The 18,348-nt window shown below is 45.4% G+C and overlaps 3 protein-coding genes across 3 annotated transcripts; 2 read left to right on the plus strand and 1 right to left on the minus strand.

Annotated features, from left to right (window-relative positions):
* The first annotated feature begins 235 nt into the window (after window positions 1-235).
* LOC136456204 (uncharacterized) lies at window positions 236-6,292 on the plus strand. The gene is made up of 3 exons (XM_066455990.1): window positions 236-914; window positions 1,988-2,214; window positions 5,886-6,292. The coding sequence occupies exons 1-3, from the start codon at window positions 691-693 to the stop codon at window positions 5,891-5,893; spliced, it is 459 nt and encodes a 152-aa protein (XP_066312087.1). The 5' UTR covers window positions 236-690; the 3' UTR covers window positions 5,894-6,292.
* Window positions 6,293-10,981: 4,689 nt separating this feature from the next.
* LOC136458444 (leucine-rich repeat extensin-like protein 4) lies at window positions 10,982-13,515 on the plus strand. The gene has a single exon (XM_066458382.1). It carries the CDS (start codon window positions 11,377-11,379, stop codon window positions 13,237-13,239), a length of 1,863 nt encoding a protein of 620 aa, XP_066314479.1. The 5' UTR covers window positions 10,982-11,376; the 3' UTR covers window positions 13,240-13,515.
* A 1,864-nt stretch (window positions 13,516-15,379) lies between these two features.
* LOC136460745 (uncharacterized) lies at window positions 15,380-17,846 on the minus strand. Its single transcript, XM_066460328.1, has 3 exons — window positions 17,779-17,846; window positions 17,023-17,458; window positions 15,380-16,945 (listed from the first exon to the last, which is right to left on the minus strand). Exons 1-3 carry the CDS (start codon window positions 17,844-17,846, stop codon window positions 15,380-15,382), a joined length of 2,070 nt encoding a protein of 689 aa, XP_066316425.1.
* Between the last annotated feature and the right edge of the window lie 502 nt (window positions 17,847-18,348).

Raw genomic sequence — 18,348 nt, forward strand, 5'->3', positions numbered from 1 at the left:
GATACGATCGTATACGATCGTGGATTATTACTGCTGACTGGTTTGATGTGAGAAAAAAATACTGTTCTAACTGAAAATTTATAATGACTAATTTGACGTGAGAAAAAATACTGTTATAACTAGAAATTTACTATCGTTTGCGAACTAAACTAACAGGCTAATTCTTGTTCCGGCAGACAGCAGGGGGCAATCACAGGCAGGGAGGCAGCCTATATGGATCCCCTTTCCCCCCAGTGTCCCCAAGCAGCCGCGAAGAGAGATCCCGCGCTCAACCACCGCTTCTCGGCCGTGGCCTCCCTCGGCCCCTCCCTTCCTCCTTCCCTCCGTTGGTCGACGGGGACGGGGAGCGAAGAAGGGACGGGGAGCGAAGAAGACTCCCTTCCTCCTTCCCTCCGTTGGTCGACGGGGACGGGGAGCGAAGAAGACTCCCTCCTTCCCTCCGTTGGTCGACGGGGAGGGGGAGCGAAGAAGACTCCCTTCCTCCTTCCCTCCGTTGGTCGACGGGGACGGGGGGCGAAGAAGACTCCCTTCCTCCTTCCCTCCGTTGGTCGACGGGGACGAGGAGCGAAGAAGGGACGGGGAGCGAAGAAGACTCCCTTCCTCCTTCCCTCCGTTGGTCGACGGGGACGGGGAGCGAAGAAGACTCCCTTCCTCCTTCCCTCCGGTGGTCGACGGGGACGGGGAGCGAAGATGTTCTATGGGGCCATGGTGTGGGACCCGTGGCTGATCGTGTCGCAGATCGTGTGCCTGCAGTGCCTCTACTACCTGTCGCTGGGCGTCGCCATGGCGCTCCTCGTCGGCACCCGCGTCCCGCGACTCACCCTCCTCTACCTCTTCGACTTCGCCACGCTCACCCCGCGCACCCCCACGGGTTGGTGCGCCATCGCATCATTCCTCCTCGCCGCCGTCGCAGGGTACTCCGCAGCTCCCTAACCCCGCTCTCATCCACTTGGTTCATCCGAAACTAGAATGGATCTTCTGGAAGTAGTCAAAACGCGAAATATGCCTGTCGCGCGCGCGTGTGCTGTGGCTTATCGCTTCCGAGTGCGAAAACTACTCTTGTCAATGGAAAGTTAAGCGGGCTGTGTGTTCCCATGTGTCCAGATCTGTACGTTTAGGGCAGCTACATTGACTTGAAAATTTCAATTTCAACGTCTTTATAAATTGCTATTTCTTTAAGCACTAGTTAAGTGCAAGAGCTCAAGGGTAATGTTGGAGCAATTGGTATTGACATATGTAGAAAGTAGTGCGTATAAAGGTTTTGGTATTATTATCATGAGCCCTATTCATTTTGCCATCCATTGTTTAGTAGCTACCATATGTATTATGAAATACTCATAGGTGTTCTAGTGTGCTCGCGAGTAACAGATACCTTAGTCTTCTTGTCGATTGCTTATTCTTGAGCCATACACCATTACTTGCTTATATAAAAAATAAATGCCACAAACATATTGCACATTTGTTAAATACTTTTGTGATGAATGGGAGTAAGAGTAAGCAGGCCGTATGCAAAACATGCCCCCCTGCATTCGTTCTTTTTTGACAGGATAGTGGCAGTACATACAAGGGACAAGGTAAAGAGGAAAACATCTTTTTTGCTGCCTCACACGATCACTCCTTCCCCAATTAGACCGTACCAACCTTTGCAATTCACTAATTTCCTTAATATCTGATGTCCAATGTATCCATTTTCAAATTAAAGCATCTCGAGCAAGTATCAAAACAGCAGAATACCAATTGCTCTTTTCCTGTAATGAGTATTTTTAGAGTCTAGCTACTCGGATTAACCCATTTTTTTAGACAGTACCTTTCTTCTGGATAATTTTGTGAACTGAAGCAACAATATGAAGGATAAAGTAATGATTTTGATCCCATTTTAGCTTTGACAGTTTGGTATTATTTATTGTTTTCCAAGATTTGCAACTCTTATTTGTTTTGGTGAGAAATGATTTATTGCTAATCTTGCTTCCATGCTTTGCTTGAGCAGAGCTGGGTTCATGCTTTATGTGATTGAGAGAGCCAAGAAGTGCCTGGACTTTGCAGCAACACTCTACATAATCCATCTCTTCATTTGCATTGTTTATGGTGGATGGCCAGCTTCAATTACGTGGTGGGTTGTTAATATCACTGGTTTGGCAATCATGGCTCTCCTGGGTGAATACCTATGTATTCGGCGGGAGTTGAAAGAAATTCCAATATCACGGCTTCGTGCAAGTAAGTGATTCATTCATATTAAATGCCTTTTTGTTTCCTTTGGATACTTTGTTTATTCATGTAGACTCCATTCCAATGTATTTGCTTACCTAGTTAGCCTCTCACTTATTTTTCTGTGCGCAAGAGTCTGGTTCAGCAAGAATTTTACATTGAATTGAAAGTTAACATATGCTTACAATGAACTCTGAAGCAATGAACATGTTACATTTTTAATAAGGTTACATTCCACCATTTTTCTAGCAACATTAATTTTGCAACTTAACCGTGTCCAAATACTTGATCTACCATTTACCTATACCTTTGATGGCCACTAAAAGACCTCACACTGTACTAGTGTAGTGGTGGGACATATTGTGTCAGTATAATGTAATGTGAACATTCTGAAAAGATTTCTGGCCCTGTTATTTCACTCATGGACCTATAGAGAAGGGAGTGCAAAAGTTCAAGTAGAGAGACATAACAAGTGTATGCCCACTCCTCAGACATGCTCAACTAAGATTGCTTGTTTATTTGGCTAATGCCTTTACATTTATGTGCTATATAGTTTGTTGCGCTAATGTCAAATGTATGCCAAGTTGCCAGTGGCATGAAGTCACTAACGACAACTTGTCTCCTGATCCTCGTCATCTGTATGGGGTAGTTTAGTTTGAAGCGTTGACATGATACAGGGTATCCTAGCACCCACTACACCCCATAACCTTTCTTCGAAGACCGAAGCTAGGATACCCTGCAGATTAGGCGAAGTAGCATCAAAGGCACACCACCGATTCCAATGGGTCCAAAGCGACCAGGCTCCAAGAATAATTAAGGAATTAAGAGCCTGCCTATCCTGACCAGCGGCAATCTCACTAGATCAGCACCACCAAACTTCAAAGGAAGGCTCAGCCAGCTGGGGAACAAGGTTCTGCAGTCCAAATTTCTAGAAGAGTTCAAACCAGAAATGCCTAGAGAAGACACAATAAACCATTAGGTGATTGGTGGTTTCCTCTTCCTGCACAACAACGACGACGACGACAACGACATAGCCTTTCAGTCCCAAGCAAGTTGGGGTAGGCTAGAGTTGAAACCCACCAAGAGCCCCAAGCCACGGTTCAGGCACTTCAATAGCTGCTTTCCAAGTACTCCTATTCAAACATAGATCTCTAGGTATATCCCAAGCTTTCAAATCTCTTTTTATTGCCTCCCCCCATGTCAATTTCGGTCTTCCTCTACCTCTCCTCATATTATTAGCTTGGCTTAGGACTCCACAATGCACTGGTGCCCCTGAAGGTCTCCTTTGGACATGGCCAAACCACCTCAACCGATGTTGAACAAGCTTTTCTTCAATTGGTGCTACCTCTAGGCGATCACGTATATCATCGTTTCGAACTCGGTCCATTCTTGTGTGACCGCAAATCCATCGCAACATACACATTTCTGCAACACTCAGTTGTTGAACATGTCGAATCTTTGTAGGCCAACATTTTGCTCCATACAACATAGCCGGTCTAATCGTCGTTCTATAGAACTTGCATTTTAGCTTTTGTGATACCCTCTTGTTACAGAGAATGCCAGAAGCTTGTCGCCACTTGATTCACCCTACTTTGATTCTATGGCTAACATCCACGTCAATATCTCCATCCCTCTGTAGCATCGATCCTAGATACCGAAAGGTATCCTTCTTAGACACTACCTGACCTTCCAAACTCACATCTCGCTTCTCCTATACAACTCCGCCAAAGTCGCATCTCATGTATTTGGTTTTAGTTCTGCTCAATCTAAAACCTTTAGACTCAAGGGTCTACCGCCATAACTCTAGTTTTCTATTTACTCCCGTCTGGCTTTCGTCCACTAATACTACATCATCAGCGAACAACATACACCAAGGGATATCCCCTTGTATGTTCCTGGTAACCTCATCCATTACCAAGGCAAAGAGATACGGGCTTAAGGCTGACCCTTGATGAAGTCCAATTTTAATCGGGAAGTAATTTGTGTTACCATCGTTTGTTCGAACACTAGTTACAATATTGTTGTACATGTCCTTGATGAGAGTCACGTACTTTGATGGTACTTTATGTTTGTCTAAAGACCATCACATAACATTTCTTGGTATCTTGTCATAAGCCTTCTCCAAGTCAATGAAAACCTAGTGGTGGTCCTTCTGCTACTCTCTAAACCGCTCAATAACATGTCTTATTAAGAAGATTGCTTCTGTGGTTGACCTTCTGGGCATGAAACCAAATTGGTTTGTTGATATCTACGTCGTTCCTTGCAGGCGTTGCTCGATGACTCTCTCCTATAACTTCATAGTGTGGCTCATCAACTTAATTCCTCGATAATTAGTAAAACTTTGAATATCTCCCTTGTTCTTGTGGATTGGTACCAATATGCTTCTTCTCCACTCCTCAGGCATCTTGTTCGATCAAAAGATATTGTTGAACATCTTGGTTAGCCATACTATAGCTATATCCCCGAGACATCTCCACATCTTGATTGTGATACCGTCAGGGCCCATCGCTTTGCCCCCTTTCATCCTTTTCAAGGCTTCTCTGACCTCCGATTCTTGAATCCTCTGCACAAAGCATCTGTTAGTGTCATCAAACGAGTCGTCCAGTTGAACGGTGGTGTTCTCGTTCTCACCACTGAACAATTTATCAAAAATACTCTTGCCATCTATGTCTGATCTCATCCTCCTTCACCAAGAGTTGCTCCCTCATCCTTTATGCACTTGACTTGGTTGAAGTCCCTTGTCTTCCTATCGCGAGCCCTAGCCATCCTATAAATGACTTATGAGGTTTCCATCAAAGTGATCTGATCTGTTGGATCTTAAGTAACACTCAAGTTGTACTCAAATGGTTGTACGCATAGCAGTGCTCTTCTGAAATTATGATAATATGATCCAAATAGGTCATTTTGTGAAAATAAGAGCTTCTAGCCTTTTCTAGTCTTGTCTACTTTGTACACATTGGCAACTCATGGCAACTAACATTCAATTGGTAATACTGCCCAATGTTTGGGGTTTAAGGCTACAAAGCTAGCATGGCTAAAACCATTGGGGACTCAGCTGGGAGAGGAAATAAAGTGGGAACTATGGGTCACTGGTTTGGGATTCTGATAAGCTTTCAGTGTCGGAGTTAGGATTTTTTATTGATCACTGCAGCACTGAGGCATAGGCCACCTGAGATCAACTTCTGTATCTAAATTTAGAAAGCTATAGTCTGTCAATTGGAACAAATGCTGACATGCATCATTACTGGCTCATCATTTTCTGGATCTGAAACAGTATATGCATATAAAATAAATTTGATATTTGATCTGGTTGAGTGGCCAAGTGTTTCCTTGCCAATTATCATAGTCAAAACATCACTGAAACGCCATGTTATCTCTGTTTCAACCCAGTTGTCCATCAGGGAAATCAATAATATTACAGTTCTTATCTACCCCTGCCATAATAATATCAACATGGTTAATTGTTGAAAAATGTCATTTGTTAGGCTAAATGTATCTTTAGATTGATCAACTATTTTGAATGGAACAAGCGTTGTTATTGCTGGATTCTGGAAATGACCCTGGCTTTAGTACAACATGTTATTTGCTTTCCTTCTTCCATGATTCTTTAAAAAAAATTCAATTTTTCATACTGACTTTTGACCTTTTCATCTGCTGATTGGTTTGTTTCTTCTGTTCAGGTGTTTAATCTCCCATGCTAAAAGAGTATAGGTGATTTCAAATGGTGTTATCCCAGGAGGTGCTTGTCAATATGTTCTTGAGGAATACAATGACTCGCAATGAATGCTTTGTTCTGTTATTTCCAATCGATACTTCTCAAACTTCGCATAGAGCGCTCATCTGATGCCCAATCTCCCACTAGACCATGATAAACTGATTGATCTCAGAGTTCCCACCAATGGACATGGCAGCTCAGTTTCTAAATCATACATGCAAGTCCTCCCTCGCCCCTTATTGAAAAGAGTTCCTGGCCTGCCTCTTATGAAAAAAAGTTCCTCCCTTGCCTATGTTACAGTTTGCTGCTTGACAATGTATGACTATAGATATCAACATGTGCATTCTTTAGTAATATATTGTTCTTGATACATGCGCACCCATGAACTCTTGTCTAGATGTATCTTGCAAATAATATATCTAGTGTTGTATGCTAATTCATGCTAGGAGAGTTGTGATCTACCCCTCCTTTTGAGGGACGATATGCTCAGCTGTGCTCGTGTGAAAATAAAACAAAATGGCGTTTAGCTCAAAGAAAAAGAGAAGCTCGATTGAAGATCGAAGGTTAGGTTACTGGATCACTAATGAAACCAGTGTTTACCAGTCAAATTAGTGTTTATCCATATAAATTTATTTCTCATGTTCTTGTATAAACAAGGTCAAACAAGGGACTATTCAAAACCTGTGGCTGTATACAAGGTGGATTTGCTACAAGTAGTAGCGAACGGCTCCTTATCGTCACAGAGAATTTGTTGTTGCTAATTCTTCCTTCCTGGAAGTGAATCTAAGCTATGCCCGGGGTTGGGTTGTTGTTCCCTGGGTCACCACCGAATAAACTCGGGAGACAAAGAAAGAAGCAGCAGAGCCTTATAGATGTTAGAATGGTGGCTAAGACCCTTAGTGAACTTGCCCAGGTGGGCTTTAGGTTGATGTAACGCGTCAGGCCTAAAGGCTCCGGCTCAGATTGTTTTGATATATTAGGCAACGTCCACCTGATTGAGATCCTTTTAGGTTTAGATGTCTCTCTGATTGAGATCCTTTTAGGTTTAGATATCCCTCTGATTGGGTTCATTCCAGGTTTAGATATTCTATCTATTTATACATGTATGTACACCAGCCCTGTCAATACAATCTATTATTATTCATCCTTCCATCTTCTCTCTCAAAAAAAAAAAAAGAAAAAAAAAAAAAAAAAAAAAAGAAAAAGAAGAGCCAACAAACAAGAGTAGTGATGGCTTGGCTGGAGCAACCGCCAGGCCCAACAGGTTAATGGAAGAGCTCCCAAACCAGAAAAAAGAAAAGAAGAAATCAAGGTTAGCAAGGGCAACTTGAAGTCTGCAACAATAGCTCTCAGGTCCCTACTTTTCATTTAGTGGCTCCCCCCATTTTTAAGGGTGTTGTTTTCTAAACTGCACTCCATCAATGGCCTTCAAACTAGAGCCCTCAAACTCATTCCAATGGAGAATGACCCCTAGGACCCGCTTATCATTGACTTTCTCGACCAAAACACTAGAACAGTGGTAAGGGGAGTTGCTGGAGTCGTGGTCGCCGGGGGAGGGAGTTGTAGTCACAGTAGGGAGTCACGGGGCATGGGGGAGGAGTCCGGTTGTCGATGGATTCACGGTGGACGGGGGAGATGCAGTCCCTGGGGGAGACTCGGTCGCAAGGGAGTCATGGGGGCTGAAGGAGTCTGTGTCGCCGGGGAAGTCACGGGGTCTGGGGGTGACACGCCGTCGACGGAGTCACGTGACAGTGGCGGTCGCTCATTGGGGGAGTCGCGTGCCGAGGGCTCACGGTCGTGGGAGATGGGTACTGCAGCGTCGCGTGCGGGTGGGCGGGGGGAGGGTTGGCGTGGGCTGGCATCGAACCCAAGCATTCGACGGGGAAAACAGGGGTGTGGGCGAGGAGGGAGCGGGCTTGGCATGCAGTGGACAGAAACCGTTCTTTGGGGGCTTGGCCTAGAGCCCCCAGGAAGTGAAGGTCGGAGGGAGGATTTGGGTGCCCACTCAAATTTGAGGGCCCTAGTAGGAACCCTGTTGAATTTGTGTTTAGGTCTTAGTGTTGCACTTAGAAAATTAAAAAAAAATCCACAAAGTTTCCATAATACAAAAATGGGTTCCCTCTTTAATAGAGGCATACAACATGCTATACCATCAGTACCATTCATCTAACCTACTGAAGCAACATAAAGACATTGGGAATGAGAATCGTATTACTAGAGAAAGGATTTTCAGAAGCTGTCAAAATCCATTTTCCAAGGTGAGTAACACCGCCACCTCTGGCAAACGGTCACTATTAATCAGCCATTTTTAGAGGTGTTCGCAGGCCCGCCTTGGTAAATTAATTAACAGGGCGGGTATGTTATAGTTTCTAGAAAACTCAAAAAACTAAAAAACTGTGTTTTTGAGGGTTCAAACCCAAGACCTTTAGCACATATAACACTTTTCTATGACTATACTACACATTCATTTGTCAGTATATATGGACATCTATCTTTTTTATCAATATTTTGTAATCTTATATTGAATATATCGGCTCCTAAATGGTTTCAAATGAAAAGTTTCAACTACAAAGTTTAAAAATCTTATCAAGCACTACAACTTTGGTATAGGATGTGTCTCTTGTTTAAAAATTTATTTTTTGAATATCAATTATATGAATTTAAAACAAATATTTGAGACTTTAAACAATTTGAAATAAAAAACTCGCAACTACAAATTTGTAGATTAGGTCGGCCACTACAAATTTTGTATTAACCATGTGAACATTCTAGGTCATTTGAAATTTCAAAATCTTAGAAGTTAAAACACAATTCTGGGACTCTAAACAACTTCAAATAAAAAATATTTCAACTCCAAGGATGCAAGCAATTTTGATGTGGGTTGTCAACATCCAAGGTTATTTGACAATTTTTGAAAAAAAATAAGATTTTACTGATTTAGCATTTGTTAGCTTGTGCTCTAACATTAAAGAAAAGTTAGAGCACTTTGAGTTTCTCCCTGTTAACCAGTTGCGGATTGCGGTTTTGTCTGGAGGCCATGTTGCATAGGTTGTCTGCCTCTAGTCGCTAGGTCTGTTGCTATGTTAGTCTATCTCTAGCGTTTGATTGTGTTCAAACTGTTTGCTTGCAATAACTTGAACTCTAAAGGTGAACCTTCGCGTGTCTACTCTCACAACACATAAGGATCATATTTTTTGTAGTGCATTTCGATGTATGGTCTAGGTAAGGCTTAAGGCATGTTTGCAACGCAGAAATTTTACATGAATTATACATGATTTTGACAAGAATCGGTCTAATTTTACAGGGAGAGGGAAAATTCCCCGCGTTCCAAAGAGACCTTTTTAACTTCTTATGCAATGTGAGTTGTGGTTTCCTTTTTCTCTTAATAAAATATATGCTCAGGCAGGTAGAAAAAAGAGCATATAGTGTACTGTACACCAGGTTCTCTGCTGTCTGTTTGAGGAGCTGGTGGTTTTCCATGTAGCACCTTTTTGTCTCCTGTACTAGCCACGTCTATTGTTTTAATCCTTGATTGTTCTGTTTGTATATATCTTTCCGGCGTTGATCGAGACCGAGTGACGATTAGGTGCAGAGAGAGTGGCCTGGTCTGCATTTACCCGTATCATGCAGGATTCCCGTTCCAAATGGTTGTTTTTGCTCGTGGAATTGCTGAGGGAATCGATACATTTGGCGCATATATGGCAGATGAATCCTCCGAATTGTGACGAGGCGGGGAAAGCACACAGTCGGCATGTTCGCTCGTTGGTTTTAGCCAAAACTTATCGGCTAGTGTTTTTCTCTTACAATAAACCAGCACCAGCCGGGTTTATCAGCCAAAAAAATCAACCAACGAATAGCTGAGTGTGACATGGCATCTGCACGTACAGCTGAGTTGGCAGAAGATATGCGCCGAAAGCCCGAAATGGCACACCTGAACTGAACTGAACTGAATCGCCAGCGACGACGACGCAGGGAAATGGAATGTTTGCTTGCGTTAGCTACGGATTCTAATTTTGGCCGCTTCTCGCTTGGCGGCTTGAGAGTTTTTTTTTTTTTTAATTCGACGGCTTGGGAGTTGAGACAACACGAACACGCCCGCCAGGTTTGGTCGTATGGCAATGGCAAGGCTGCGGTGGGAACACCGGGCCCACTCACATGCAGCAGGAGCGGGGCCGAGGACGAATTGATGCCCAGCCGCGAACCAAATCATCGCAATCCTTGTTGTTATTCGCTTATTAGTACAGTAGTACTATTATTATTCCTCCTGATCATCACCACACCACCGGCAGTATCTGGCTATCTGCCGTGTGCTCCATTCCATTCCTTGCCAATAAACATGTTTAAATTTCTTGGTTGTTACTAGCATAATTGGCAATAATCAACACCGCGTGGACTAGTGTCGATCAGTAGTGGTAACGTAGCCAGCAGCATCCGTGAATCCATGCGTGACGCCGATTACAGCCAAAAAAACATGCACTCATATACTCAGGCACGAGACAGGCTGGCTGTGTAACGCAAAGCGCCTCCCATCCATCCCGTGTTTCAAGGCGGGACAGGCTGAACTGAATTAATGGGCGAAACGGCTTAACGCGTCAGATTGGGTGGACCCTATGATGATAAATCAAATACTCCTAGAGTATGCTGCTAAAATCTATCCGTCGACGACAGCAACAAAAAAAAGAAAGAAAGAAGAAGAAGGGAATTAAAACTCCAGTGTTCAAACCAAGCAGCATTTTCCTCCACAGCTAATGATCATGTTGAGCTGGCCGGCGGAAATGAACCTGATCGAGTATTGGTAGCCTGATTGATTTTTTTTGGAAATTATTGTATTCGAAATTTGGAGAGAGAAATTAGTTGATTGAGGAAACTAAAGCATAGAGGGGTGGATTCCCACTAAGCGCGTGAGCAAGACTGGAATGCATGAAAAATCAGCAGATGAGATCGATGGTTGCCTGCACGTCGTCGATGGTGATCGCTCGCACTCCAGCTTTGCTTTCGGTGTCCAGCAAAACCGTGCATCCCCACAATGCATATTCCGCTGCTGAATGTGATTCTTTCGTTTCCAAGAGAACACCGTGCAAGTATCCAATCGATCCAGCGAGAAACCAGATGATGGGCACCATGAACTAGTGCAAGGTAGACTCCCCCGAACAGTTGCAGCATGCATTCGCCCAATCAAAGGTGGGCGCCAATCATTCGCTGGTTCCGTTCCGTTCAAAACACCCAGCTCAATCCAGGGCAGTCGTGGCAGCCAACTCCTGTCCGGCGGACGCCAGTCAATAGCTGAACGCTGGGCGCCGATCACGCGGACACGCAGCCAACCCAGCCTCCACCCAGCACTATTCCCAATCCCGCGCGCCTCCCCCGGCGGCCGGCGCCGCGATATCATATAGCCGCTCCCCTCCCTCCGGCTTCCCAATCCACTCCGCCGCGCCACTCCCAATGCGCGCGCCGCGATGACGACGCCACGGCGCAACACGACCCTGCCCATCCTCCTGGTCTTCCTCCTGCTCGCGCCGCACCTCCTCGCCACACCAGCGGCGGCGGCGTTCGCCAGCCGGGGCCTGAGCGCGTCCGACGCCGCGCACATCAGGCGGCGCCAGCTGCTGCAGTACCACGGCGGCAGCGGCGCCGGCGACGATGGCAGCGACGTGGTGGTGGACCCGTCGTACGCGTTCCCGAACCCGCGCCTCCGCGACGCGTACGTGGCGCTGCAGGCGTGGCGGCGCGCCATCCTCTCCGACCCCTACAACGTGACGGGCTCGTGGACGGGGCCCGACGTGTGCGCCTACGCCGGCGTCTACTGCGCGCGCTCGCCGCAGGACCCGGACCTCACCGTCGTCGCCTCCGTGGACCTCAACCACGCCGACCTTGCGGGGCACCTGCCCGAGGCGCTGGGCCGGCTCGCCGACCTCGCCGTGCTCCACCTCAACTCCAACCGCTTCTGCGGCCTCGTGCCCCAGTCGCTCCACAGGCTGCACGCGCTCCACGAGCTCGACCTCAGCAACAACCGCCTCGTCGGCGGCTTCCCCGACGTCGTGCTCCGCTTGCCCAGCCTGAGGTACCTCGACCTCCGCTTCAACGACTTCGAGGGCCCCGTGCCCAGCGAGCTCTTCGACCGCCCGCTCGACGCCATCTTCATCAACTCCAACCGGTTCCGCTTCCAGATCCCCGACAACGTCGGCAACTCGCCGGCCTCCGTGCTCGTGCTCGCCAACAACGACTTCGGCGGCTGCCTCCCGGCGTCCGTCGCCAACATGTCGGACACGCTCAACGAGATCATCCTCATGAACACGGGGCTCAAGTCCTGCGTCCCGCCGGAGCTCGGCGCGCTCACGGGCCTCACCGTGCTCGACCTCAGCTTCAACAAGCTCATGGGCGCCATCCCCGACGAGCTCGCAAGCCTCCACAGCGTCGAGCAGCTGGACCTCGGACACAACCGCCTCGTCGGGGACGTGCCGGAGGGGATCTGCCGCCTACCGCACCTCCAGAACTTCACCTACTCCTACAACTTCATCACCGGCGAGCCGCCCACCTGCCTACACGTCAAGAGCCTCAACGACCGCCGGAACTGCATCCCCTACCGCCCCGACCAGAGGTCGCCGGAGCAGTGCCGCTTCTTCAAGAACCACCACGTCAACTGCGATGCCTTCAAGTGCAAGAAATTCATCCTGCCGTCGCCGCCCCTGCCGCCACCGTCCCCTCCTCCGCCATCACCACCTCCACCGTCGCCGTCTCCACCACCGCCTTCGCCTCCGCCACCATCGCCTCCGCCGCCATCACCATCCCCACCCCCACCGTCGCCTCCGCCACCTTCACCTCCTCCGCCGTCTCCTCCACCCCCATCGCCATCCCCTCCTCCCCCTTCTCCCCCACCGCCTTCTCCTCCACCCCCATCCCCATCACCTCCTCCTCCTTCTCCCCCACCGCCGTCTTCACCTCCGCCATCTCCATCACCGCCACCTCCCTACTACGAAGTGTCACCAGAGGAACGGTACCTCTCCCCGCCGCCTCCTGCCTACACTGAGGTCCCACCGCCGCCCTACTACGAGGTGTCACCGGAGGACCGGTACCTCTCGCCGCCTCCACCAGCGCACCACGAGTCGCCGCCGCCGCCGCCTCCAGTCCACCACGAGCCGCCACCTCCGCCCTACTACGAGGTGTCTCCGGAGGACCGGTACCTCTCGCCACCGCCACCATCCCCGGCTAGCTTGCCCAAGTACGACTACTCGTCACCTCCGCCGCCACGAGCATTGCCCAAGCTGCCTGTGTACGACTACTCATCGCCGCCGCCGCCGGCGGCTGGTTGGACACCATAAAAAAATGATTCTTTCGAGGAGATTTTCCCTTCCTTGTGATCATACTACATTGTTTTAATTCGTTGTGGTAAAAAGAAAACGTTACTGAATTAATCCTTTGTTTGGTTTCCTCCTTCCTTTTGTATTTAAAATTTTCTTCTTGGAGCTTTTTCCTACTGATGATGATGATTGATTTGATTCGAATCCGCTGCAAATTCTCCATTGTGAATGAATATAAATAAATATATAATGGGTATATAGAGAAGAAGACGCAGAGAGTGGCGAGAGAGTTGTAATCGGTACACATTTGGACTAATAAGCTATGGAGTATACATACATAATACTAGGATTTAATACAAATTGTCACTCGATCTTTCAGTTGTTTGCTTCAGTACTCGCATTACCAGTTTGGTTCGTCGGGTGGCACGTTTCACGTTTGAATTTTGTTCGAGCAAAGGAGTTTCCAGAAATGTGTTTTATGTACATGCGCGTAAGGCGGCAACAGAACAGTTGCAATTAATAAAGGGCAGCTAAGATTGGTTTGAACTTTGAACACGGCAGAATCTGAGCCACGCAATCTGCCAAAAGCTCTACTGGCAGTAGTCAGCAGCAGCCAGTGTCATCTCGAGTCGTGGTTGGCAAGGCAACGGCAACATTCATCTGCAGCGCACAAGTGCAGCCTTGGCAGAGCAGAGCTGCATTGGGACGCGCGACGAGGTTGACACGGAGCGCACGGAAAGACAGGATTCACACACGCATTCGCAGGGAGGGGAGCAGATTGCCTGGAATTGCGCACCGCCCGGGCATCTCGCTAGCTGGATGGATGCTGGCCGTTTGGTTGGCCACACCACGGATGTGGCCAGCCACAGAAATCAAAGCCTCTGTTTGGTTCCTGACACAACCTTGGCAGCCACAGCAACTCATCCAAGGAAACTCGCCGTAAAGTGTGGCGTAGCCGCGTAGGCGTTCACGTTGGCACCGACGACATACAACGTGCACCGAACCTTCTCAGCCAGCAGCAGGTAGAGTAGTCGCTACCCACCTTTTACGAGCCAACGAGACGAGTTGGAGTTCACTCCAACACGTCGGATTACGTCCTTTTTTATGAGCTCTGTCTTCCTATTTTTTTTTTTATAAACTGCAACGGCAAGAGAAGGTAGCTTTATAAGTGTGACTTGAACAGCTTTGTAAATGAATTTCCTGTTTCATTTGTTTTTGACAAAAAGAAAAGATCCCTCCAGCAAATTGGTTAAACAACTTCTTAAAAAACATGTTTAGAGTAATTTTGATAGAAAATCCAATGACGCGGTTATCATTTTACTTGACTAGATATGGAAACAAATATTGTTAGGGCATGTTTGGATCCCGTATAGCTAATAGTTAACTGCTAAAAATTAGCCGTGGTCATATTTGGATCATCAGCTAATAAATTAGCTATTTTTTTTTATCTATCATCCAGCTAACAATTAGCTTTTAGCTAATTTTTCTTAGCTAACACAGATACGGAGTAATAGTTAGCTAGGTGGATCTAAACGTACTCAACGGGAGAATATAAAAATCAGAGTTGCCAAGACACTTATTGGTAAAGTTATTACGCGGTTGGATGGTGGTAAAAACATGGCACTATATAAATTGAGCTGAGCTATTTTATATCAGTTGGGAGTTTCTTTTATAAACTGTACATAACCCAACCAAGCCTTTCTCCTCCAATTAAATCCTTAGCGAATTACTTTCTATTGCAATAATGGAAGGGTCGAAACCTACCTTGTTGGGAGCTTCGCGACGAGGCATTTCTCAATCTCATCACGTTACTATCGAATGCTCCATCAATCCTAAAATATAACGTTTTTGACTTTTCTAGACACGTGTTTTTTACTATACATTTAAATATATATTATATCAAGATACATAGTAAAAACAATATATCTAAAAAAAATAAAACATCTTATATATTTAAAATAGAGAGAGTACTATCACATCTTAGACTTGGGCACAGTGGCGGATCTAGAAAAAAATAGGGTCAGAGTCGGCACAAGACTCATGATAGAAATTTATAGTACTCTAACACTAGGATACATGCAAAACGTAGGCATATTGAGGAGCGAAATTAGCAATGTTATAATAAAACATAAAAAAAAACTTTTACATAAGTGGTTACCTCTTATAATTTCACTCTACGGGTACGATCATCCATATTCTGAAATCGAACTATGACATCATCATTTGGAATTGCATCAAGAAATTCTTGTTCCACGAAGCAAACGACACAGTCATTCATAAATTCATCCCCAATACAGTTCCGTAGATCCGTCTTCACAATTTTCACCACAGAAAAACATATTTCCACTGATGCTGTGGCAATAGGAAGAACTAGCACAAGTTTGAGGAGTCGATATACCAAAGGAAAAGCAATATGTTTTTTTGTACTGACCATCAGACTACCAAGTTCAGAAATAGTATCCAGTTGGGTAAATCTTGGATCGGCTCGTACATTATCAATGTAAATATTAAGCTCAAGACTAAGATCGTCTAGCTGATTTGAATCAAAATCACTAGGATATGCCTTTGCCAACTCCAGCAAACTCTCATATTTGAAAGCATCAAAAGAATTCTTGGGATTGAAAGCAGCAACATTGGTAAGCAATTCAGAATTTACCTCATTGAAACGATCATTAAATTCTGTAAGCTGCAAATCAATAATTGGGTTCAAGCAATCATACTTATAGTGTTGATAGTTTGTGCGGCCGGTCCTTTGCCTTGGTTTGTGTCGATCAATGTACTCTTGTTCCATATCCAACTTTGGGATGCCGTGAGCTTCACAAAAGGACATTACATCCTCTAATAAAGAATCCCAACCATCATCCCTTAGTTGCTGAAATTTTTGTTTTGTTATTTTGACCTCTGTCATGGCCTCTAAGATGTCTTTATCTTTCCTCTGTAGTGATAGTGACAATGAATTTGCATGTCCTAGAATAAGCAACATTAGTTTCAAGCTGAACACAAAATCAAAATCCTTCATATAGTCCAAGAGGCCACGAGCTTGGCGTCTCTTTGCATCAGTTGGACCTTTTTCAACATATTTGAGCACTTCAATGACATCAGGGAATAAACTACTTATCCTCAGAAGGGTTTTATAATGAGAGGACCAACGAGTATCACCGGCTCTTTGAAGCGATTGTTCTTGATTTAATCCAGTTCCACTTGTGAGTTGTCCACTGCATATTGCTTTACTGACTCTCTCCTGTTGACTTTCTCTAATCATATCCTTTCTTTTGCAAGAGGCTCCAGCAACATTAATCCGTAGAGATACCATGTCAAAAAAAACACTTATATCATCATTCTTTTTTGCTACTGCGACAATGACTAACTGTAACTGATGAGCAAAACAGTGGATATAATATGCAGAGCTATTTTCCCTCATGATTAAAGCTCTTAATCCATTAAACTCACCTATCATGTTGCTTGCTCCATCGTAGCCTTGGCCTCTAACTTGTGTCATGCTCAATCCATACTTAGCGAATATATTATCAATATTAGATTTAAGACATGAAGCTGAGGTCTCACTCACATGAACAACACCAATAAGTCTCTCTTTTATTAACCCAAGCTTGTCGACATATCTCAAAACCACTGCCATTTGTTCCTTGCCTGAGACATCAGCTGACTCATCTACCAATAAGTAAAATACATCGCCACCGATTTCTTCAACAATAGATTTTACTATTATCTGGATAAACAAAACACACAGTTAACTCACCTATATAAGTATTTTTATTGTAACTCAAAACCATAAAAAATTATTACCTCAGCAAAATAGTTTGCAATATCCTTCTGTATGGCTGGAGACACCATTTGAGCATTCCTTAGAATAATCTTTTTTGTTTTCTCATTTTGCTTTGCCAAAAGCTGTACCAATTCTCGAAAATTTCCTTTATTTTTGGACTTCTCTGACTCATCATGACCACGAAAAGCTAAACCTTGATGCAACAGGAATCGAGTAGCATCAATAGAAGTATTCAATCTAGCAAGATACTCTTCTTTAGTGACATCTCTCTGCTTGTTGATAGCATTAGCAATGGATTGATCAGGCTTCATCAAATTGTTGCATCTTTTAACTGCTGTGTTATGAAAACTATTAGGTCGGGTGCCTACATGATCTCGAAGCCTGTCCTTTTTGTTAAAGTCATCCCAACCATTTTTCACAAATGCATCATTCCCACCTTGGCCCTCATTAGAATCTCTAAATAAGTAGTAGTATAAACAAAAACATTTATCCACCTTTTCACTGTACTCTAGCTAGTCATATTCTGTGAACCATTCATGGTGAAATCGACGTGGATGACCTGCTATAATCTTTTCTGGATACCTAAAACCAGGTGGTGGTCTAAAAGGACCTCTGATCAAATACTTGCGTCTTATCTTATCTTGTAGACTTTGTCCTATGTAATATGAAATTCTCCTTCTATCCGCCGGATCATACGGAAGCTCATCAAAATTTACCTCCCTTCGTGAGACTCGCGAAGAACGAAGACTAGTATGATTGGTGTTTGTTGCAACTACCCTTCCATCTCTTCTTGAAGTGCCTGCATCAGGGTTCTCATCGCCATCTCCTCTTGAAGCACCTCCATCAGGATTCTGACCATCAGTAGGAGGATTTTTTCTTTTCAAGAATCGTTCCATTGTGCTTTGGTTGACTGTCAAATTGGTGAGTGAACACAATTAAAAGTAAGCAACCATGTGTATATGATTATATATAAGTAATCTCCTCACCTGACATCAATACGTCACGCCGGCGGCCGGCGGCCAGTCACCGGCGGCAAGGCGGCAACGGCAAGATGTTGGATGCAGCGAGCCGGGCAGTAGGGGCGAGCGCAAACGGAGAAGACGATGAGTTGAATTGCTAGATCGGAAATACCAAGAGTCAGGCCGGTGTGTGTATAGGAAGAGGGATCGACGACAAGCAATCAGTACGTGATTTCTGGGCTTCTTAGCTAGTTAGCTGGTAGCCTGCTTGTCTTGTTTATTCAATATTCATCCACGAAGTGGGCTTTGCGGCTTGCTGCCCTTTGCTCTTTGGACTGGGCTGCATAGTTGCCGGGGTCAATGTCTGATTTTACTGGGGTCCTCCAC

Source organism: Miscanthus floridulus, chromosome 6 (assembly GCF_019320115.1).
Source record: "Miscanthus floridulus cultivar M001 chromosome 6, ASM1932011v1, whole genome shotgun sequence".
Taxonomy (NCBI): Eukaryota; Viridiplantae; Streptophyta; class Magnoliopsida; order Poales; family Poaceae; genus Miscanthus; species Miscanthus floridulus.